Source organism: Bos grunniens, chromosome 4 (genome assembly GCF_055505025.1).
Source record: "Bos grunniens cultivar Pamir isolate PY7600 chromosome 4, Bosgru_T2T1.0, whole genome shotgun sequence".
In the NCBI taxonomy this organism is placed as follows: domain Eukaryota; kingdom Metazoa; phylum Chordata; class Mammalia; order Artiodactyla; family Bovidae; genus Bos; species Bos grunniens.
The window spans coordinates 95,603,200-95,627,083 of record NC_141168.1 but is presented as its reverse complement, the minus strand read 5'-3'; the positions used below and the strand labels follow the sequence as shown (position 1 = coordinate 95,627,083).

Sequence of the window (23,884 nt, the reverse complement as noted above, 5' to 3'; positions counted from 1 at the left end):
TTAAATTTCCTTTCTTTGAATATTTTTAATGAAAAAGCCTTTATGGTAAACAATAAAAAAGTAAAGCATGTTTCCTATAATAAACATTAAATTTTTGTGTTCCTGAATCCTCTTCTAAAAAGCTTATCTGTGGCGTAGTTATGAAACATTATGATTCAGAAGCTTTTAGGCCACAGGTACACATGGAGAATCGTATTTTTATAAAGGAAGTAGAGTAAAAATGCAAAAGATTAAAATATATTTTTTTAGCTGAAAAAAATGGTAAATCATCTGTGGTACTACTGAACACTCTTTCCTTATATTCTTGCTGATGCAGAATTTCAGCACAGTACAGTGATTAGAAACATGCAAAATATAAACAATGGCCAGAGCCTAATAATCATCATGAATGATGTCTTTGTAAAACATCTGTGTTTTTTCTGTCCATTAAAATGCAGATCCCAAAGAGTGACTGTAGATATGTTTGTTATTAAACCAACTCATCTAATAGCATTACTATATAATTGCCATTATGCACTCAGTAAGAGAAAGTTGAAGCTTAATTAAAATATATTTCCTTACCAGTTGTCAAAGGTGAATAATGAGATGGATGGAAAACTAATAAACTTCACTGTTTTCCATACACAAATCTTTATGCCAAACATTACTCATATCTTCCTGTCAATGGAGAAGGTCTCTCTGTATTTCCTTAGTGATCATAATAAATAAGGTTGATAGGATTCTCAGAGACAATAAACACACGTTTATTTACAAACTATTGTAAATTTACAAACTGTTATCTTTGCTAAATCCTGATGGTTTAGGGCAGAAAATAAGGAATTTACATAAAACTAACTCTCATTCCTGGAACACTGTCCTTGGGTAGTTCCAGATTTTGGAACTGTTACCCTTAATCTAAATGGCATGCAATATCTAATAGTCAATAAGCCCCTAATATTTCTAAGTATTCCGATTTATTGCCATTGGCTTAGAATTTTAAATCTTAATTATCTTGACTTTCCATTTCTTCTTTCTCGTTTCCCTTCCCACCCTGCTTGATGTTTCCAAGACCCCTAGCATGCACATCGTGTTCTCTACTTGATTCAGTTAAACATTTCAATTTTAGAGTTCTTTGCACAGCTGCTTCTGCAGTTTGGATAATTAGTGTTCCATAAAATGAAAATAAACAGAGAAAGATACCTCCCTCCCTCTAATGTTCTTTAAAGAAATTCTACATAAAAACTGCTGTGATATATATATATATATATATACACATACATACGTATATCAGTGACCACTATCTACTGGTTTCCATGCCCTGTGTTGTCACCTCATCTGCCTGTGGGCAAAATCTTGTCATTTGCTTCCAATGAACAGAATACAAGGAAAACTGGCAGGATGTCTCTTGGCGATAATGTTACAGAAGACTGTGACCGCGGTCTTGATTCTCTGACTGCTCTGCTATTGTAAAATGCTCTGTGAACAGGCCCCCATGACAAGGAATAGAGACAGGCCTTCAACCATGAGCTTGTGAAGAAGTGACACCTCAGTGCCATAGCACAGAGAAACTGATTCCTTCCAACAGCTAGCTAAGTGAGCTAGGAAGAGGATCATTCTCAGTGGAGCCCTGACAAAGGCGCTGACCCAGAGAACCACAGAGACTGTGAGATAATCTATGTAGTCTAAGCAACTAATTAAAGTGAAAGTTGCTCGGTCATGTCCGACTCTTTGCAACCCCATGGACTATACAGTCCATGGAATTCTCCACGCCAAAATACTGGAGTGGGTAGCCTTTCCCTTCTCCAGGGGATCTTCCCAACCCAGGGATTGAACCCAGGTCTCCCACATTAGGCAGATTCTTTACCAGCTGACCCACAAGGAAAGCCCTTAAGCAACTAATTTCTGGGGTAATTTGTTATGCAGTAACAGCCAGCTAATACACTGTGCAAAGGATTTACTTCATTAAGAATTTTCCATGGCCATTTTCATGCACAATGGTGCTTCTTTCATTCACAAAAATTAAGTGGAGATCTGCAGCAGAAGTTTGAATCTAATAATCCATTTCATTTAGATATATCTAAGTAAAATAGGTTACTGCTGCTCTCTCTAATGACTTGGCCAAGTAAGCTAACCAAACTCCTTGAAGATAGCTTCAGTTTTTCAAACGTGCAATTTTGAAAAGACATTATCTTTTATAACCTTATTTTCCCAAAGAATGACTAAAGCTAAACAATAAAAGCCAAAACAATTTTGAAAGTGAAGAATATTTAGTCTCATCAACACTCCCACATCAAAAAGCCTGATTGCTCTGAACAGGATATTACAGGTTTCTGGAAACAGATCTGGTGCTGCTTCTTTACTGTACATGCCATACGATTTGATGGCCTGGATAGACATGTGAGTTTTGCAAAGAATTCACAGTTGAAGTCCAAGTAATTTCTCACTTCAGGACTTCAGGGAATAGAGTTTTAAGCCTAATCTCTCCAAAGATTTTCATTAAAAAAACAAAACAAAACAAAACTGTGTTCAGCTACTTGATAGCACACACCTATTTGTTCTCCAAGTGATCACACAGACTTGAAACTCTGAGAACAGAAGAGCAAATGGGGCGCATCTGAGAGGGAAAGACTGATGTCAATTGTGTCCTACCAATTAAGGTCTTTCATAAAGGCATCTGAGAGCATTTGAACCTGTTTATATAGTTCTTAATGTTTCATTTGGAATTTCCTTAAAGTTATTACAAAGTGATTCATTGTCAAGAATGTTTTCTGGATGTCCTTTACAATAGATCCAAAACCTTCAAAACCCAGACAACAGAGAAAGAATAGGATTTCTTAACTCATCAAGTAGAGAGATCTGGCTTATGCCTTGGACACAAGATCAGTTTACACATCTTTATCTAATTTACCGTTTTGCCAAACAACTTTCACCATTTCACATCCTATTTTTGGAAGTTTATAAAAAGCTCCTCATAAGTCTTTTACAAATAATTTTTCTTTAAAAAACAAAAAATTACAGAACTGCTTTGGTAACTTTCTTCCCTTTTATGTGTCTCTCAGAGCTCTTGTTATTCTTGTAAGAGAAGCTGTTGTTGTAGTTGTTGGAAGAGAAGAAACAGTTGTATTCAGGAGCAGACAGAAGATACAATGAACGTGAAAAATGTTAATCACTCAGCCATGTCCAACTCTTTGTAAACCCATGGATCGTAGCTCTGCCCATGGAGTTCTCCAGGCAAGAATACTGCAGTGAGTTGCCATCCCCCTCTCCAGGGATCTTCCCAACCCAAGGATCAAACCTCTGTCTCCTGAATTGCTGGCAGGCTGTTTACCATCTGAGCCACCAGGGAAGCCCAGAAGATAGAGGGGCTCTCCTAGTTTACCCCTTGACCTCTCCAAGACTTGTTTTCTATAGGTCTGTCTGACGTAGTCCCTTCCCCCATCTTATGAAAATACCAAGCCAAATTAATGCTTCCCAAAGTCCAATTTCCCACTGTATCAAATGCAGTGGAATGCCAGTTCAAAGGAGAAGAAAGGAGACAGAAGATAATGAACAGACTAACATGGCACACACTCCCTTTCTTGCTAACATGCTTTACATTTCCTTAACCTTTCTCTGATGGATGTTAATTCCTTCCCTGTTACGGACTGAATCTTTGTGTCCCTCCCCCAGATTCATATGTTGAAATCTGAACTCCTTTATGAAGCTTTAGGAAGTGAGATGTTGGATTAACTCATTAGAGTCCTTGTCAATAGAACAGGGCTTTTAGAGGCCTCACCCTGTCCCTGCCATGTGAGCACCCAACAAGAAAATATCGCTTAGCCTCCAGGAAAGGAATCCTGAGAACTCAAACATGCTGGTGCCTTGATCTCAGACTTCCAGCCTCCAATCTGCAGTAGCAGCAGACAGACTAAGACATCACCTTTGTCATCTACTTCACTGAGGTATCTAACCAAAAAACAGAGAGAGAGAGAGAACAGTTCCCGCTCTAAACTAGAATAAAACATATGAACAATAATGAGTAAGCCTCAGTAAAATAAGGGAAATAATAGTATAGTGAAGCTTACAGTCTGCAGGGAGAGGACAGAAAACCCAGGCCCAGTTCCCGCGTTGCTCTGTGTCAGACTGAGAGATGGTCAACATATAACCTGATGCAGCCCGCACGCCTCTAGTGTGTCCACTTTCTCATCCAACAAAGGCTTTAATGCAGAAGTTCTGATTGCATTTGTAAAAGTGCATTTCACAAATGGAGAATCCAAAGCCTAGGAAGCTTACACATGTGTGCTAAGTCACTCAGTCGTGCCCAACCCTTTGCAACCCCATGCATGGGGTTCCAATCCTCTGTCCATGGGATTCTCCAGGCTAGAATACTGGAGTGAGTTTCCAGGCCCTCCTCCACTAGAAAGCTTATATCCTTTATTTAAGGTCTTATACCTAGTTTGTCAGTTAACGGGGAAGATACTAGTTCAGTTTAAGAAATAACCAGTTACAATAGCTTTTGGAAGCATTTTAACCATGAACCTGTGTCATCTCTAAAGCCCTGAGCATGTAAAATGCACAGATTTAATACAAAACTTCTACAGATAATAATTTTATAGACTTTGCCAAATTCTTATCATAAAAGTTCATACGCAAAATAGTACTTAAAAATGTATAACTGCAGTAGACACCATATGGAAAGCCTACATAGAGACAAATACCAAGCTCGTAAAGACAACTCATTAATGGTGCTCTGTCTGATTTCATTTCGATCCAAGACAAGACTCCACATGACATAGATGGGACTGATATTGCAAAGTCAAGCAATGCCTGTCCTAACCATAACCCAGTTTTCATTTCTGTGCAATAGTGACTGCAGAGTAAAAAACCAAACTACATTACCCCAGATTCTATAATATCTAAATGCTATAGGTACTGTTATGCATATGAAGAGACTTAGAATGTAAAAGTGGCACCAGAAACAAAGAGACTATATCTAGGAAACCCTTTTCATTTCCTGGATCGGCTACAGTAGAATTTCTACCCATGGTTCATCGCATATCATGTACCCAGAATCAGTAAAGGAAGGCATTTTTCTCAGCACAGTCCTACACTGTGGTTGAGCATGTCTGTCAACTGCCCTGCTCCTGGATACACAGTGCCCAATTCTGGTTCTGTGACTCTTGAGAAATTCTATACAACTACAAAATACCTTTTAAAAATCTGTCTTGTAAAAAAACAATGAAACATTTTTTTTTTGTTTACAACTAAGAATCCTTAACAATATAACTGCTCTATTATACTGAATGTTTTTGAGTGTTTAGAACAGTAGTCATTAATGAACAAAGAGACCCGATTTCAGTTACCTGAGAAACCTTTTCAAATGGCCATTCTTCACTTACTTACCAAACGTAATCATCATTCTAGTCTACTACTGGCTAAACCTTACCTGCCTCCTGTGAAATCTGTATGCAGGTCAAGAAGCAATAGTGAGAACCAGACATGGAACAACAGACTGATTCCAAGTCTGGAAAGGAGTACATCAAGGCTGTATATTGTCACCCTGCTTATTTAACTTATATGCAGAGTACATCATGCAAAATACTGGACTGGATGAAGCAGAAGCTGGAATCAAGATTGCCGGGATAAATATAAATAACCTCACATACACAGATGGCATCACCCTTATGGGAGAAAGCAAAGAGGAACTGAAAAGCCTCTTGATGAAAGTGAAGGAGGAGAGTGAAAAGGCTGGCTTAAAACTCAACATTCAAAAAACTAAGATCACGGCATCCCGTCCCAACACTTCATGGCAAATAGATGGGGAAACAATGGAAACAGTGACAGACTTTATTTTCTTGGGCTCCAAAATCACTGTGGACAGTGATTGCAGCCATGAAATTAAGACACTTGCTCCAGAGAAGAAAAGCTTTGACAACCTAGACAGTGTTTTAAAGCAGAGACATTACTTTACTGAGAAAGGTCCATAGAGTCAAAGCTATGGTTTTTCCAGTAGTCATGTATGGATGTGAGAGTTGGACTATAAAGAAGGTAGAGTGCTGAAGAATAGATGCTTTTGAACTGTGGTGTTGGAGAAGACTCTTGGGAGTCTCTTGGACTGCAAGGAGATCAAAGCAGTCAACCCTAAAGGAAACCAACACTGAATATTCATTGGAATATTCATTGGAAGGACTGATGCTAAAGCTGAAGCTCCAATACTCTGCCCACCTGATGCAAAGGGCCGACTCATTGGATAAGAGTCTGATGCTGGGAAAGGTTGAAGACAGGAGGAGAAGGGGATAACAGAGGACAAGATGGTTGGATGGCACCAATGGACACGAGCTTGGGCAAGCTCCAGGAGATGGTAAAGGACAGGGAAGCCTGGCATGCTGCAGTCCATGGGGTTAGAGAGAGTCATACACGACTGAGTGACTGAACAACAAACACAGAAAGCCCTATGCTGTTGCTGCTGCTGCTGCTAAGTCGCTTCAGTTGTGTCTGACTCTGTGCGACCCCAGAGACGGCAGCCCACCAGGCTCCCCTGTCCCTGGGATTCTCCAGACAAGAACACTGGATTAGGTCGCCATTTCCTTCTCCAATGCATGAAAGTGAAAAGTGAAAGTGAAGTTGCTCAGTCGTGTCTGACTCCTAGTGACCCCATGGACTGCAGCCTACCAGGCTCCTCCATCCATGGGATTTTCCAGGCAAGAGTACTGGAGTGGGGTGCCATTGCCTTCTCCGAGAAAGCCCTATACATGTGTGTAAAAGAACTCTGTACAAATGCAGAGGTTTGAGAATATCTTGTGTTTAAAAAGAAAAAAAAAAAAAATCTATGTAATTCTATTTAAATATAAACACCTTGTACATCAACACTGTGAAGGTTTGGCCCAAAATCAAGACCATCTACATTACCAGAAGCATCACAAACAAAACAAGGGAGGCTTTCTTTAAGCCAGAAAGAAAATATATATAACACAGATACAGAAAGTCAGTTCAGTATTCTCTCTTCCAAGTAGGGGCTTATTAACAAACCAAAGTGAAAGTGAAAGTGAAGTCGTGTCTGACTCTTTGCGACCCCATGGACAGTAGCCTACCAGGCTCCACCGTGCATGGGATTTTCCAGGCAAGAATATTGGAGTGGGCTGCCACAAAACCTACCCAAAGAAGAAGCTCTTGATGCTAATGTTATAAAAACAAGTTTAAGAAATCTAGAAAGGTTTAACTGCTCAGAGGCTTAAAAGTATACATGATAACTACCTACAAAACACCTAATGGCTCGCACAGAATCAGATTTAGGGAACAAAGTCTAGTGTATGAATACTATGAAAAGTTGTGTCTCACAGCACCATGGAAAGCACAAACCAACAGTCTTCTCTGAACAGTGAATAGAAGCTCCACCTTATACATCTTCATACCCTTGGTCTTTAGAGTGTCAAATAGGCATCTGATGCTAGACGTTCTGCTTCAACCAAATGGGAAAATTAGTACAGAAATATAAAAAGACTGTGCAGGAGTAGTGGTTACTTATGGTGTATTTGTGAGCAGTGTTTCTCAAAGTGTCTTTTAGGGAACATGGAAGGAATGATGCTAAAGCCGAAACTCCGGTACTTTGGCCACCTCATGCAAAGAGTTGACTCATTGGAAAAGACCCTGATGCTGGGAGGGACTGGGGGCAGGAGGCGAAGGGGACGACAGAGGATGAGATGGCTGGATGGCATCACTGACTCGATGGATGTGAGTTTGAGTGAACTCCAGGATATGGTAATGGACAGGGAGGCCTGGCGTGCTGCGATTCACAGGGTTGCAAAGAGTCGGACACGACTGAGTGACTGAACTGAACTGAACTACGTCCCATGATTTATCTATGGTTAAGTGTTACAGGAGAAATGGAGAATGGCATAGCCCTTGTTGCTAGTTTGAAGTTATGAAATGATAATCAGTATACTAAAGGTTCATGAGAAGCCCTCATTAAAGGAGTCTATTCAACTCTATTCACTGCCACTTCCCCAATTTTTTAAGCACAGCTCTTTTTCAAATGGCATATCTAACAAATATCCCAGGAGCTTTTGGAAATGCTCCTTAAGGTGGAATTATGCACTAGAAAATGTGTTGGGCAAAGAAGAGTCAATTCACATTTCTGTCTTTAAGGATAAAAGTAAACCCTACATTTTAAACATTCTCACATGCTTGAAACATCTCCATTATTATATTGTCAAGAAGAGACAAGCAACGCTAAAGTAAGCTATCTTTGCATCCTAAAGTAACGAGAGACGGATCTTGAAGCCATTGCAGGACCATTTTTTTTCTAAATTACTTTTGGTGATTTAGCAGACAGCTGGCTTAGGAGATCCAAATTTGCTTGAAACAGCAGTCAGATACTAAGCAGAGGGCTGCAAAGGCTCCTCCTCTTCAACGAGGCCATTTTTCCAATCAGGTACAGTCACATAAATACTCACTGGACTCTAGTTCATAAAAGTATAGAGCATGTCACATATGGGAAAATTAGTACTTTTTATGTAAACGCTCTACATGTGTTACCAAGTTTAGCACATAAAACAGAAGCTAACCAATTATACTTGAAATTCAGAATAACAAATACATTTTTGTGCAAATATGTCCCATGTAATATTTGGGACACACTTATGCTAAAATATAATTTTTGTCTGAAATTTAATGTTCTATTTCATCTGGCAACCAGGCCCTCCCCTGGAATGCCAGCTACAGACCCTTTGTGCTTAGTCTAAGTCATACGACAGAGAGTTCCAGAACTGTGTGTGCTCCACCATTCCCTGCTTGTAAGGTTTCCCTGAGTCATCTCTATTTCATATCTGCAAAGCACAGTATTAGTCATGAGCCTCCATGACACCCTCGCATGGCACAAGAGAAAGAACTGACTTATTCTTCCCACCACGACAACCCAGAGTATAACCAAAGACAATGCATTGAAGAGGAAACGTTCCTGAAGGAAGACACAGACCCGAGTTCTTACTCTTATTCTGCCAGTTTCATAACCTTGCGCAAGTACATGCAGCTCTTCAGGCCTTGGTTGTGCTGACTTCAGGAACCCTACAGGACTGACATTTTACAATTCCACGATCCTAAGTGAACTAAACTTTGCCATGTCCTTGTGACCAACTGGAGGTCATGCCTGTCTATGTTGAAAACAGAGGAAACCACCTCAAAGTTAAAGAAAAACAAGGGATTGGCTAAAAGATGACCCTTAATTAAAATCCATTTGTTTCAAGAGAAATGTTACTTTCAGGCTAAAAAAGTCACCTTAAATATTTCATAAACAATATATGTTACTCATCAACCATATAACTTTAAATACCTCTCATACCCTGGACAGTCAGTACCAAATCACTTTTATTCCAGACCATTAAAAAAAAAAAAAAAGCAGTCGACTATTTTACTCCCCTGAGTTCTGTGTGGTACAACCCTAAGACATCATAAAGCATTCTGCTAGTTCCATAAAAGGTGTCTATGCACGACAAAGGGCAAATCCATTTTCTCTAACAGATTCTCGAAACAATTTGATTTAAATAGCATTTCTCTGCACAAAGAATCTCTAACGCTAATTCATTTTGCCTTCAGCTTAAGTCACTTTCTATTAACAGACAGTGAAATAAGAGTTTTTCTTTAGTTAAATACCATGCCCTCATGCAATCTGAATGCCAGCCACTGCTTTCAAGGGATTAAAATCTTGATTACCAACATCCTTAGCATAGCATCAAAGAAATAAATATATTAAATTATACAAACGGCTAAGAATCATGACTTTAGGGTTGCCAGCTAAACACAAAAGTCCAGTTAAATATGAAATTCGAATTTCAAACTCCAACACTGGGATGTACTCAAAATTAATATTTATTTGAAACTCAAATAACTGGGGATTGTATTTTTTTGTTTCCATATCTGGCAATTCTATGTGGGCTACTCCGTATGAGATATTTGCCAATTTTCATTTTTTTCCCCCCAATCAAAACACTCATTTTGATTTTTAATTTTTCCTTAGAGTCAAGAGTTTCTACCTGCTTCAGAATATGAATAGATAATAATTTTCCAACCCAAAATTTCATTAATATTTCTTTGCTTTAAAAAAAATCAGGTTCCACCAAAAAAAAACTGTAGTCTACAGAACATACAATCTTATCAATATTTTTACCTACCTGTGGGAAATATATGAGAAGGCCAGATAATAAAATATTTCTTTTTTTCGCTTCCTTGGCAAACTCTCTAATCTGCATTACCTTTTCCATTTTCTGACCTAATGGTACTGATTCATAATCAAGAAAATGCACCTGAAAAATAATATAAAAGGTAACAATTAGAATACCATTCACTTTTCCTTGATTAACATGATATTAAAGAAGCTCAAAACACATACAGAGAGAACAAGATGGCAGAGGAGTAGGTGGACGTGGAGTACATCTCTCTCCACGAATACATCAGGAATACACCTTCAGACTCAGAATTGCATCAGCAGAACATCAGCTGAGAGCAGACAGGAGGACAATACCAGTGGAAAAGAATATATAGAGCCATGCAAAACTCGGTAGGATGAAGGAACTAGGGGGAAAAACAAGAGTGTTTGTAGGACTGGACCTGCCCTCAGCAGGTGGGGGAACTGAAGCAGGGGTCCCATCCCCACACTGGGGCAATTGTCTGAGTCAGAGGACAAACGTTTAAGGCTGGGAGTGAAGAAGCTGATCCATGGCAGCCTAAATGGAATGAGAATCAGATAGTCCTTGCTGCAGCCATACATACCCTGGACAGGGACACAGGTCCCCTGGAAGGTGCAGCAGCTAGGACCTGGAGTTTAGGGATTGTGGAGCAATCCCAGGGCAAGGACTGCTGTTGACTTTGGAGAGATGGATCAAGGGGATGTGAAGCAGGAAACTGTGGTGGGAAATGCCTATGGAGGAAAGCTGGGCAGTCATGGAAGCAAGGCAGTACTGTTGAGTCATGCAAAGCAGGTGGAGCCATCACCATACCCTCTCTCTCCCCACACGCCAGCATCGGCAGCTATTGTTCAATAGAGAGGCTAGCGCATCAAACACCTGATGCATTGAACTACAAGGCAGGACCCCACCCAGGGTGCTGCTTTAAGTGAGTGATATGCTGATCTACAGACTAGGACCCCACGCAGGGTGCTGCTTTAAGTGACTGATATGCTGGTCTACAGACTAGGACCCCACACAGGGGGGCCCCTCTATGTGACTGACATGCTAAACAACAAAGAAGGACCCCAGGCAAGGGAGCCCTCTAAGGGCCTGAATGCGCAGAGCTACAGAGGAACACTGGCCAAAGAGGCCTTCTGATTGCCAGCTACAAGAGGCTCGAAAAAAGACTCTGATAGGGCCATACTCCTGGGGCAGAGGCAGCCTATGTCCCTGCACACTTTGTGCCGCAGGGTCCCTGCAAGCCAAGCAGCTGCCACACCTTCACGCTCAACTCTCACTGGGGCAGAGCTGCCACAGGCAAAAAAGAAAATCTTGCGTCTATGCACACAGGGTCGCTTCGGTCATGTCCAACTCTTTGTGACCCTGTGGACTGTGGCCTTCCAGGCTTCTCTGTCAGGGGTGGCTCTCCAGGCAAAAATACTGGAGCATACTGGGCAATACTGGTTGCCATATCTTTCTAGAGCACTATATTTCCTGCTGCCCTAGCCGCCAACTCCCCTGAGTACCTGGTGCTGCCAGAATCCCTCGACCCAAGCAGCTGCACCACCTCCACACCTGGCCCTCACAAGGGCAAACCCAAGTCCTCCAGGGCAGCCTCAGGAGCAAACTCCAGTGGATGACCCATACACAGAGGTGAAAATAAAACCACAATTAAAACTCAGGGGCAGGGTGGCTAAGGAAGAAGACCCAAAACCTTCCCACCAGCTATATGAGCTACAGATTAAATCACACGATCAACTAGGCAGATTCTGTGTCTATGGAATATATAAAAGGATATTGAGAGCTCCCACAAAAGAAAAGGCACTAGTTCTGATAGCTGTGGACATTGGAGGCAAGAACAGACAGGAGTAGGAGCAGATTAGAATCTGAGATGCTCCCACAGCAGGTCCAGAGATCAGCAACAGTTGGAGGGCATCCTAGGGAGGTGAGGTGGACTGTGCTCCCAGCGAGGGAAAGGACTCTGTCAGCAGAGACTCAAGAAAAACATTTATTATTTTTATGTTTTGATTTGTTCTGTAGATTCTTTAAGATTTTTCTTTTTCTTTCCTTCCTCCCTACCATCTGTTGTAGTTGTCGATTTTATTGGCACTATGAAATCTAATTAAGCTTTTGAGCTTTATTTTTTTTCCCCTGAGTCACATTTTTTTATTGTTGTTATAAATTTCTGCCACTACATTGGGCTTCTACAGTGCTGTGGAGTTTTTTTTTTTTTTTTTTCTTTCTTTTTCCTTTCTGTGAAAAGACAACCCTCAGAATGGGAGAAATTAATGGGAAATAAAACAAATGACAAAGGATTAATTTCCAAAATATACAAGAACCTCATACAACTCAATAACAGAAAAACAAACAACCCAATCAAAAAGTGGGAAAAAGACCTAAACAGACATTTCTCCAAAGAACACATACAGATGGCTAACAAACACATGAAAAGATGTTCAACACTGCTCCGTATTAGAGAAATGCAAATCAAAACCACAATGAGATATCACCTAACATTGGTCAGAATGGCCATGATCAAAAAGCCTACAAACAATAAATGCTGGAGAGGGTGTGGAGAAAAGGAACACTCTTGCACTGTTTGCGGGAATGAAAATTGATATAGCAACTATGGAAGGTGATATGGAGATTCCTTAAAAACCCAGGAATAAAACCACCATATGACCCAGCAAACCCACTCCTAGGCATACACCCTGAGGAAACCAAAATTGAAAAATACACATGTATCCCGTTGTTCATTGCAGCACTGTTTACAAGAGCTAGAATATGGAAGCAACCTAGATGTTTATTGACAGATGAATGGACAAAGAAGTTGTGGTACATATACACAATGGAATATTCAGATCATATCAGATCAGTCACTCAGTCGTGTCTGACTCTTTGCGACCCCATGAATCGCAGCACACCAGGCCTCCCTGTCCATCACCAACTCCCAGAGCTCACTCACACTCATGTCCATCGAGTCAGTGATGCCATCCAGCCATCTCATCCTCTGTCGTCCCCTTCTCCTCTTGCCCCCAATCCCTCCCAGCATCACAGTCTTTTCCAATGAGTCAACTCTTTGCATGAGGTGGCCAAAGTACTGGAGTTTCAGCTTTAGCATCATTCCTTCCAAAGAAATCCCAGGGCTGATCTCCTTCAGAATGGACTGGTTGGATCTCCTTGCAGTCCAAGGGACTCTCAAGAGTCTTCTCCAACACCACACTTCAAAACCATCAATTCTTCAGCGCTCAACCTTCTTCACAGTCCAACTCTCACATCCATACATGATCACAGGAAAAACCAGAGCCTTGACTAGACGGACCTTTGTTGGCAAAGTAATGTCTCTGCTTCTGAATATGCTATCTAGGTTGGTCATAACTTTCCTTCCAAGGAGTAAGCGTCTTTTAATTTCATGGCTGCAGTCACCATCTGCAGTGATTTTGGAGCCCATAAAAATAAAGTCTGACACTGTTTCCACTGTTTCCACATCTATTTCCCATGAAGTGGTGGGACAAGATGCCATGATCTTCGTTTTCTGAATGTTGAGCTTTAAGCCAACTTTTTCACTCTCCTCTTTCACTTTCATCAAGAGGCTTTTGAGTTCCTCTTCACTTTCTGCCATAAGGGTGGTGTCATCTGCATATCTGAGGTTATTGATATTTCTCCTAGCAATCTTGATTCCAGCTTGTGCTTCTTCCAGTCCAGCGTTTCTCATGATGTATTCTGCATATAAGTTAAAAAAACAGGGTGACAATATACAGCCTTGACGTACTCCTTTTCCTATTTGGAACCAGTCTGTTGTTCCATGTCCAGTTCTAACTGTTGCTTCCTGACCTGCATACAAATTTCTCAAGAGGCGGATCAGGTGGTCTGGTATTCCCATCTTTCAGAATTTTCCACAGTTGATTGTGATCCACACAGTCAAAGGCTTTGGCATAGTCAATAAAGCAGAAATAGGTGTTTTTCTGGAACTCTCTTGCTTTTTCCATGATCCAGTGGATGTTGGCAATTTGATCTCTGGTTCCTCTGCCTTTTTTAAAACCAGCTTGAACATCAGGAAGTTCACGGTTCACGTATTGCTGAAGCCTGGCTTGGAGAATTTTGAGCATTACTTTACTAGTGTGTGAGATGAGTGCAACTGTGTGGTAGTTTGAGCATTCTTTGGCATTGCCTTTCTTTGGGATTGGAATGAAAACTGACCTTTTCCAGTCCTGTGGCCACTGCTGAGTTTTCCAAATTTGCTGGCATATTGAGTGCAGCACTTTCACAGCATCATCTTTCAGGATGTGGAATAACTCAGCTGGAATTCTATCACCTCCACTAGCTTTGTTCGTAGTGATGGAATATTACTCAGCCATAAAAAGGAATGTCTTTGAGTCAGTTCTAATGAGGTGGATGAACCTAGAACCTATTATACAGAGTGAAGTAAGTCAGAAAAAGAAAGATAAATATCGTTCTAAAGCATATATACAGAATCTGGAAAAATGGTACTGAAGAATTTACTTACAGGGTTGCAGTGGAGAAACAGACATAGAGAATAGACTTATGGCCATGGGGAGAAGGGAGGAGAGGGTGAGATGTATGGAGAGAGTAACGTGGAAACTTACATTACCATATGTAAAATAGATAGCCAATGGGAATTTGCCGTATGGCTCAGGAAACTCAAACAGGGGTTCTGTATCAACCTAGAGGGGTGGGATGGGGAGGGAGATAGGAGTGAAGTTCAAAAGGGAGGGGATATATGTATACCTATGGCTGATTCATGTTGAGGTTTGACAGAAAGCAACAAAATTCTGTAAAGTAATTATCCTTCAATAAAAGATCAATAAATTTATTTAAATAAATAAAAAATACAATTAAAATATTGCAATTATTTTTATCAATTTATATTAACTTCTAGTTAATTGTTTCCAGTGATAAATACTTAATAAAATGAATCATTCTTTATAAACACGGAAGTAGTAAACACTCACTAACAAATATAAAATGCTATTTCCATTTGTGCCAGTCAATGCATAAAGACTATATAGTTACATCAAGTCATTCAACTTTCTTCATAATTTGTAATTTGAAACTAGACAAGACAGAAATAAATGAATCCATAAGAAATTACCACTATTAATAAAATTCAAGGGACTTATCCAAGTATATAAAGGTTTTAGAAGAATCCCTTTCAAAGTAATAATTGGAATTTAACAAATAATCATCTACTTCTTAAAGTAAATCCAGAAGAATTTTATATAGAATTCTTTTAGCTGTGTTAGTGTTTTTTATTGAAATTGTTTAAGTAATTAGTTTAAGCATTATTTTTCATTTAAATTTAAGGTCTCAGGTGATTTGTGCTCTTTTCATCAAAGTATTGAGGTGATACAGTACTATCTTTCATGGGACATAAAAACTAAAACCACAATAGCTTCAAACTAAGATATTTAAAATAAAAATGCACATATACAATTAGCATAAAGAAATATATGTATTCCTTTGCAACATCAAATTTTTAAAACTCAAGAATTACTTGTTCAATTATGTGTTTATTAACTAGAAGCATTTTAAAATAGACTCCACCTTGTATACTAATACTAATCCCTTATACCAATCATGTACTAATCCCTTCCTCTCTGTTCACTCATATGGAAATGTGCTCTTTGAAAAATCAGACAACAAAACACCTTATTATGTTCTTTCTATAAAACAAAGGAGTGAGTTTTTTCACCCATTATATTTCATTTTGCTCTTCCAGGGAAAATTACCTTTATTCCATTTTTAAATTATGAGATAATGCACAATGCATATTAATTTAATAAACAGTTAATAACTTTCTTGGAACTTTTCATTACCTATTTATTGTTGTTCTTTAGTCACTAAGGCATGTCTGACGCTCTGGAGGAGACCGTACGGACTGCAGGCTGCCAGTCTTGCCTGTCCATGGAGTTTCCCAGGCGAGAATACTGGAGTGGGTTGCCATTTCCTTCTCCAGGGGATCTTCCTGACTCAGGGATCAAACCAGCATCTCCTGCATTGACAAGCGACATTCTTTACCACTAAGCCAACAGAGGAGCATTATGTATAGTCAGCTGAAAATGTTTAGCTGCTTCCTTTTGAAATCTAAGGTTACAATAAAGACTTTTTCCTTAAAAATGTTCAATTCATTAAGAAATTAAAAGAACAAAGAATAAAAGCAAAATAAAATTTTAAATGTTTGGTACATATAGACAATGGAATATTACTCTGCTATAAAAAGGAACAAAATTGAGTCCGTTGTAGTGAGGTAGATGATCCTAGAGTCTGTCATACAGAGTGAAGTAAGTCAGAAAGAGAAAAATAATTATTGTATAATGCATATATATATATATATGTAATTTAGAAAAATGATATAGATGAACCTATCTGCATGGCACGAATAGAGACGCAGATGTAGAGAAGAGACTTTTGGACACAGTGGGGTAAGGACAGGGTGGGGTGAGCTGAGAGAGCAGCACTGACATAGATACAGGACCATGTGTAACACAGAGAGCTAGCAGGAAGCTGCTGCTCACAGCTTCCCGCTAGGGAACGCAGGGATCCCAGCCTGGCGCACTGTGACAACCGAGAGGTGTGGGATGGGGGAGGCAGGAGGGAGGCTCAAGAGGGAAGGGACATGTGTACATCTATAGCTGATTCATGTTGTTGTAGAGCAGAAACCAACACAACATTGTAAAGCAATTATCCTCCAATTAAAAATAAAATTTTCAAAAATGTTTGGAAGAAGAAAAGCAGAAAGAAAAAGTTACAAGTTTTTCTATCTGCTGAATAACTGAAGAAAAGACAACGCAAGCCTGAAAGCCTGGGCTCACCTTCCCCTAAGCTCTGCTTTCTTTAAAACTTATCAAAGTAAAACTTCAGGTGTTTTCCCAGGCAACATCACTTATGGGAACTCCTGACTAATGAACCACACACAGGCTGGAAGAACTGTGAATGAACTAACAACACTAGATTCTCCTTCCAAGTAATTTGCAGCCAGGCATCCCCTAGCCAGGACCTGGAAGCTAATGACTATCAGCAACTGCAAAAGATGTCAGTCCCTGTTTGTAGCTTTGTTGTTTTTGCCATTGTTGAGTTGCCAAGTCATGTTCAACTCTTTGTGACCCCATGGACTGCAGCACACCAGGCCTCCCTGTCCATCACCATCTCCTGGAGTTTGCCCAAGTTCATGTCCATTGAATCGGTGATGCCATCCAACCATCTCATCTTCTGTCACCCACTTCTCCTGCCCTCAATCCTTCCCAACATCAGAGTATTTTCACATCAGGCAGCTAAAATATTGGAGCTTCAGCATCAATCCTTCCGATGAACGTTCAGGGCTGATTTTCTTTTGGACTGACTGGTTTGATCTCCTTGCTGTCCAAGTGACTCTCAAGAGCTTAAGTCTTCTAAAAGGATGGCTCCCATACCACCTCTGGAATCACCTTCCCTCACTCTGGAGAAGCCAAGGTAGAGGGAGAAGTGGGTAAAGAAAAGCTGCCCCTAAACGAACAAGAGATGATAAGCTCAGGAGCTAAGGCAGAGGCCATGCCCACCTCTGTCCTGTCTTTCCCCCTGCCCTGCAGTCTCTCACAAAGTTGATAAAACTAGCCCTATATAGTTTGACTAGAGCTATAAGGCTTCTAGTCTTATGAGTTTTATGTATCTAGCTGAGCCTAAAATCGCTGTGTGCTTGCTACAAAAAGCAGGCTAATTCCCTCAGATTGAGGCAGTTTTGGAAACTGCAGTCGTGATATAGATCTGAAGCCAGGAGGGTGAGAGTCTCTCCTGAGCCCGTAAGGCCAGATCCCTATACAGCCCCCTACCAGCTGGACTAGCGAACAACACTGCTATTCAAAGTTAAAAGCCTCACAGGACTATTTAACTTTTCAACTGTGCAATTTTCTACACTAGTCAGATACCATGAAATGCCAGAGGCCACCAAGCCCAACACATTCAGGTGAATGGAATGCCTTAGAAATTTTGCAGTACACAACCTGGGCAACCGTACTGCCAGCCTAGATTGACAGCCACACAGACACACATTTCTTGTGTAATACAAGTCTGCTGACAAATTTTGAATTCAGAAAAATCTCACACCAATGTAAGAAAACTGGGTGGTAGGGAGAGAGCTTGTGTAAAAATAGCACAAGGAACAGAAAAGACAAGAGCATCATACTTCGTAATTATAGCTTGCATAGAAACATAAAATGCACAGAAATGAAAGAGTGGAAATGCTGGCAACACATTAATTAGAGAAGGAGTGATGACTATGGTACAACTGGGACTGGATGTCTGCACCAGGAAACCGCCATTAGAGTTGGCCCAGGAGGAAACGCGTGCTGCCAGGACCTGGGGAACTTCGATGCGAAGTCAGAGCTGGGAGCAAGTGCTCATTTTTAATTTTCCTAAGACAGTGTCCTAAAAGACAGTCTAAAATTAATTTATAAAATACCAGTTAATTATATTAATTATTAATTATAAAAGTAAATGATAGGACTTCCCTGGTAGTCCAGTGGTTAAGAATGTGCCCACCAATGCAAGGGACACAGGTTGGATCCCTGCTCCGGTAAGATTCCACATGCTGCAGAATAGCTCAGCCAGTGTGCCATAACTACTGAGCCCGAGCTTCAGGGACCAGAAGCCTCAACTGCTGAGCTCATGTGCCGCAACTACGGAAGCTCTCATGCCCTGGAGCTTGTGCTCAGCAACGAGAGAGGCCACTGCGATGTGAAGCCCACACACTGCACATGGAGAGTCGCCCCACTGCCCTGAACTAGAGAAAGCTGGAGCAGCAACAAACACCCAGCACAGCCAAAAATAAATAATTTTTTTTAAAAAGGAAATTATAACTTCAGCAATGAAAAAGATATAAAAACTAAAACTCTAGACAAGAACATATTATATTGTAATGAAAACATTCAATAAATAAAGTGTGCTGAGTCTTTTTTTTTTTTGGACAGAAAGTAGAGACCTTACATGTGGTTAACTTAAAGCTAATTATGTATATTAAAAAGTAATACTATTTAATTAAAGCTATATATAATTATATCTTATAGTTTCCCAACCTGCAGAGTGACTAAAGGATTATCTGTATCAATGCAGCAAAGTATAGGAGCAAAGTCAAGTAGCAAACAAAATGACTGGCCAACATCAATAGCCAAAAAAATAAGCTTGTAGAAAGAATCCCAAACATAAAAATAAAAGATAAATGTAATACTTTTAACTATTTCTTAAGTGAAAGATTTATCAGATTGCTTTTTTAAGAAAAATCTAACTCTAGGCTGGTTAAAATATAAATGTCCAATGAAAACTACCCTGAAAATATGTATTTTACGGTTATGATAGTTTTCATTAGACATTCATGTATGTGCTAGTATGAAAAACTGGTATGCAAATGCTACCAAAAATGAAGGTTGTATCAATATAACACAATATCACAAGGTTTAAGATAAAAAAAAATTAATACAGATAAAGAAAAACAGCACATACTAAAAAGCAAAACATAATAATCATAACTTTATTACTAAGAAAATAGATTTTAATACACAAAGCAAACAAATGACTGAATAATGAGAAAACAATATCCAAATCCATAAACATGGGAGAATATCTGACTGCATGTCTCTCAGAAACTAACTTATCAGATCAAAATTTTTTCATGTCTAAAGGCTTCTGCACAAGGTAGGTTGAGGGTATTTCCTTTTCCTTTCAAGGTTATTGTTTTACTTTTTGTGGCTGCTTTTATCTAAGAGAAGTTGCACATGAGCTGATACTACTTCACATTAAATGGACCAAACTTCCTTATTTACTGATCAGATAAAAGCTAATTTTTCTTACAGAAACAGGTGTTGTAGCAGAAAACATCTAGGTTGAAGTGAAGGCTATGGTACATGTACAATGATTTTTAAAAGTCCTTATCAAGTCATGAGATTCTAAACTAGGAACAGAAGACTTTCAACCCCAGCCACTGGTCTGTAAGATTCAACATACCCTAGCTCCTTGAAAACAAAAAATGTTAACACTTAAATAAATCAGTAGGCCTAAGCTGTTCACCAGAGAGTCCATGAAATTAAGGAAAAAGTGCATGAAAAGTGAGCTCTGGGCAAACTATCTATATACCGACAAATTGCCTATGGATCCCACTGTTAACCTAAAATAAAGATGGTGACCTGGCAAATCCCACAGACAGAGGAGCCTGGTGAACTACAGTCCGTGGGGTCACCGAAGAGTCAGACACAACTTAGCGACTAAACAACGATGGGTTGTTTTGCTTGGGCTCAGAAGAGAACTGTGAGTTGGGGTCTGTAACCATGGTAAGCCACATGCAAGTTCCCACACAAGAAAAGGAGAAGGCTTTTACTGAAGGAAAAGAAAGTTGGAGGGCTTTCTCTTCTGGGAGAAGAGTTCATGGCTTTCCATTCACTGAGTCGGATCAGGAAAGAAGTGTTTCTTCTCCCTGTTTGCCTCTGCTATAATCTCAGGCCATAAGAGCTCACCCTTCTCATCTCCTTACTCTTTTTAGTAGAGGTTTATGTTTATAGAGGTTATTCCCTTCATGAATCTCAGCCTTGCCCTGGCAAAGGTGTTTGCATAACTCAATGAAGCGATAAGCCATGCGATGCAGCATCACCCAAGATGAGTCCTAGTGAAGAGTTGTGACAAAACATGGTTCACTGGAGGAGGGAATGGCAAACCACTCAAATATTTTTGCCACAAGAACCCCATGAACAATACAATATTATAAGACAAAAAGACATGACACTGGAAGACGAGCCCCCCAAAGTCAGAAGGTGTTCACAATGCTAATGGGGAAGAGCAGAAGGTAATTACTAATTCCTCCAGAAAGAAGCCACTGGACCAAAGTGGAAACAATGCTCAGTTGTGTAGGCGTCTGGTGGTGATCCAATGCTGTAAAGGACCCTATTGCAAAGGAACCTGGTATGTTAGGTCCATGAATCAAGTAAACTGCACATGGTCAAGCGGGAGATGGCAAGAGTCAACATCCACATCTTAGGAATCAGTGAACTAAAACTGATGAGAATGGACAAATTTAATTCAGATGACCATTATATCTACTACTGTGGGAAAGAATCCCTTAGAAGAGATGAAGTAGTCCCATAGTCAACAAGAGTCCAAAATGCAATAATTGGATACAATCTAAAGGAGAAAGAATGATCCCAGTTTGTTTCCAAGGCAACTCATTGAATATCACAGTAATCCAAGTCTATGCCCCAAACACTAATGCAGAAGTTGAAGTTGAACAGTTCTATGAAGACCTCCAAGATCTGCTATAACTAATAACAAAGATGTTCTTTCATGATAGGGGATTGGGGTGCAAAAGTAGGAAGCCAAGAGATACCTGGAATAACAAGCATGTTTGGCCTTGGAATACAAAAATGAAGCAAGGCAAAGGCTGAAAGTTTTGTCAAGAGCACATGCTGGTCATAGCAAACACCTCTTTCAACAACACAAGAGACAATTCTACACATGGACATCACCAGATGGTCAATACTGAAATCAGATTTGATTATATTCTTTGCAGCAGAAGATGGAGAAGTTCTATACAGTCAGCAAAAACAAGACCTGGATCTGATTGTGGCTCAGATCATGAGCTCCTTATTACAAAATTCAGGCTTAAACTGAAGAAAGTAGAAAACCATAGGCCATTCAGGTATGACCTAAATCAAATCCCTTATGATTATACACTGGAGGTGATGAATAGATTCAAGGGATTAGATCTGGTAGACAGAGTGCCTGAAGAACTATGGACAGAGGTTTGGAACACTGTACAGGAGTCAGTGACCAAAACCATACCAAAGAAAAAGAAATGCAAGAAGTCAAAGTGGTTGTCTGAGGAGGCATTACACATAGCTGATGAAAGAAGAGAAACAAAAAGCAAGGGGGAAAGGGGAAGACATACCCAACTGAATGCAGAGTTCCAGAGAATAGGAAGGAGAAATAAGAAGGCCTTCTTCAAAGAAAAGTGCAAAGTAGAGGAAAACAATAGAATGGAAAAGCCTAGAGATCTCTTCAAGAAAACTGTGGATCTATCAGGCAACATTTCATGCAAGGATGGAGATAATAACGGACAGAAATATCAAGGATCTAACAGAAGCAGGAGATTAAGAAGAGGTGGCAAGATTCACATAAGAATTCTACAAAAAGGTTGTAATGACCCAGATAACCACAATGGTGTCGTCACTCACCTAGAGCCAGACATCCTGGAGTATGAAGTCAAGTGAGCCTTAGGAAGCATTACTACCAACAAAGCAAGAGGAGGTGATAGAATTTCAGCTGATCTACTGAAAATCCTAAAAGATGATACTATTAAAATGCTGCAGTTAATATGCCAACAAATTTGGAAAACTCAGTCATGGCCACAGGACTGGAAAAGGTCACTTTTCATTTCAATGCCAAAGAAGGGGCAATGCCAAAGACTGTTCAAACTACCATTGCTCTCATTTTCCATGCTAGCAAGGTAATGCTCAAAATCCTTCAAGTTAGGCTTCAACAGTACATGAACAGAGAACTTTCAGATGTACGAGCTCAGTTAGAAAAGGCAGAGGAACCAGAAATCAAATTGCCAACATTCACTGGATCATAGAGAAAGCAAGGGAATTCCAGAAAAACATCTACTTCTGTTTCAGTGACTATGTAAAAGCCTTTGACTGTGTGGATCACAACCAACTGTGGAAAATTCTTCAAGAGATGGGAATACCAGACCACATTACCTGCATCCTGAGAAACCTGTAAGCAGGTCAAGAAGCAAGAGTTAGAATTGGACATGGGACAATGGACTGGTTCAAAACTGAGAAAACATACATCAAGACTGTATATTGTCACCCTGTCACCTTATTTATAAGTTAAATAAGCATTTAACTTATTTGCAGAGTACATCATGAGAAATACTGGACTGGATGAATCCCAAGCTGGATTCAAGATTCCCGGGAGAAATATCAATAACCTCAGATATGCAAATACTACTACTCTAATGGCAGAAAGTGCAGAGGAACTAAAGAGCATCTTGATGAGGGTGAAAAAGGAGAGTAAAAAAGCTGTCTTAAAACTCAACATTCAAAAAACTAAGATCATGGTATCCAGTTCCATCACTTCATGTCAAATAAATGGGGAAAAACTAAAAGCAGTAACAGATTTATTTTCCTGGGCTCCAAAGTCACTGGATGGTGACTGCAGCCACGAAATTAAAAGATGTTTGTCCTTGGAATGAAAACTATGACAAATGTAGACAGTTTATTAGAAAACAGAGACATCACTTTGCCAACAAGGGTCCATATACTCAAAGCTATGGCTTTTCCAGTAGTCATGGCTATGAGAGATGGACCATAAAGAAGTGTGTCGAAGAACTGTGGTGCTGGAAAGATTCTTGAGAGTCCCTTGGACTGCAAGGAGATCAAACCAGTGAATCCTAAAGGAAATCAAGCCTGAATATTCATTGGAAAGACTAATGCTGAAGCTGAAGCTCCCATACTTTGGCCACCTAATGCAAAGACTCTTTGGAAAAGACCCGGATGCTGGGAAAGACTGAAGGCAAAGGGAGAAGAGGCAGCAGAGGATAAAATGGTTAGATAGCATTACCAACTCAATGGACATGCATCTGAGCAAACTTCGGGAGATACTGAAGGACAGGTAAGCCTGGCATTTTGCAGTCCATGGGGTCACATTGAGCTGGACATGACTTAGGACTGAACAACAACAAACCATGTACTTAAATTACAGGGCAACTTTAAGATATGAAGTAGTAA

General features: G+C 40.0%; 1 protein-coding gene across 23 annotated transcripts in view; it reads right to left on the bottom strand.

Annotated features, from left to right (window-relative positions):
- Positions 1–23,884, bottom strand: part of CRPPA (CDP-L-ribitol pyrophosphorylase A) — a 388,463-nt gene that overhangs the window by 137,358 nt on the left and 227,221 nt on the right. For 14 of the 23 annotated variants that reach the window (XM_086397547.1, XM_086397549.1, XM_086397551.1 and 11 more), the window contains one exon: positions 10,125–10,256. The exons of 2 other annotated variants lie outside the window; for them this stretch is intronic. In XM_086397547.1, coding sequence (XP_086253673.1) covers positions 10,125–10,256 — 132 coding nt within the window. Of the gene's footprint in view, positions 1–8,144; positions 8,418–10,124; positions 10,257–15,955; positions 16,132–23,884 lie in introns of those variants that run through there. 7 more of the 23 variants (XR_015162880.1, XR_015162881.1, XR_015162886.1 and 4 more) reach the window with 4 other exon arrangements.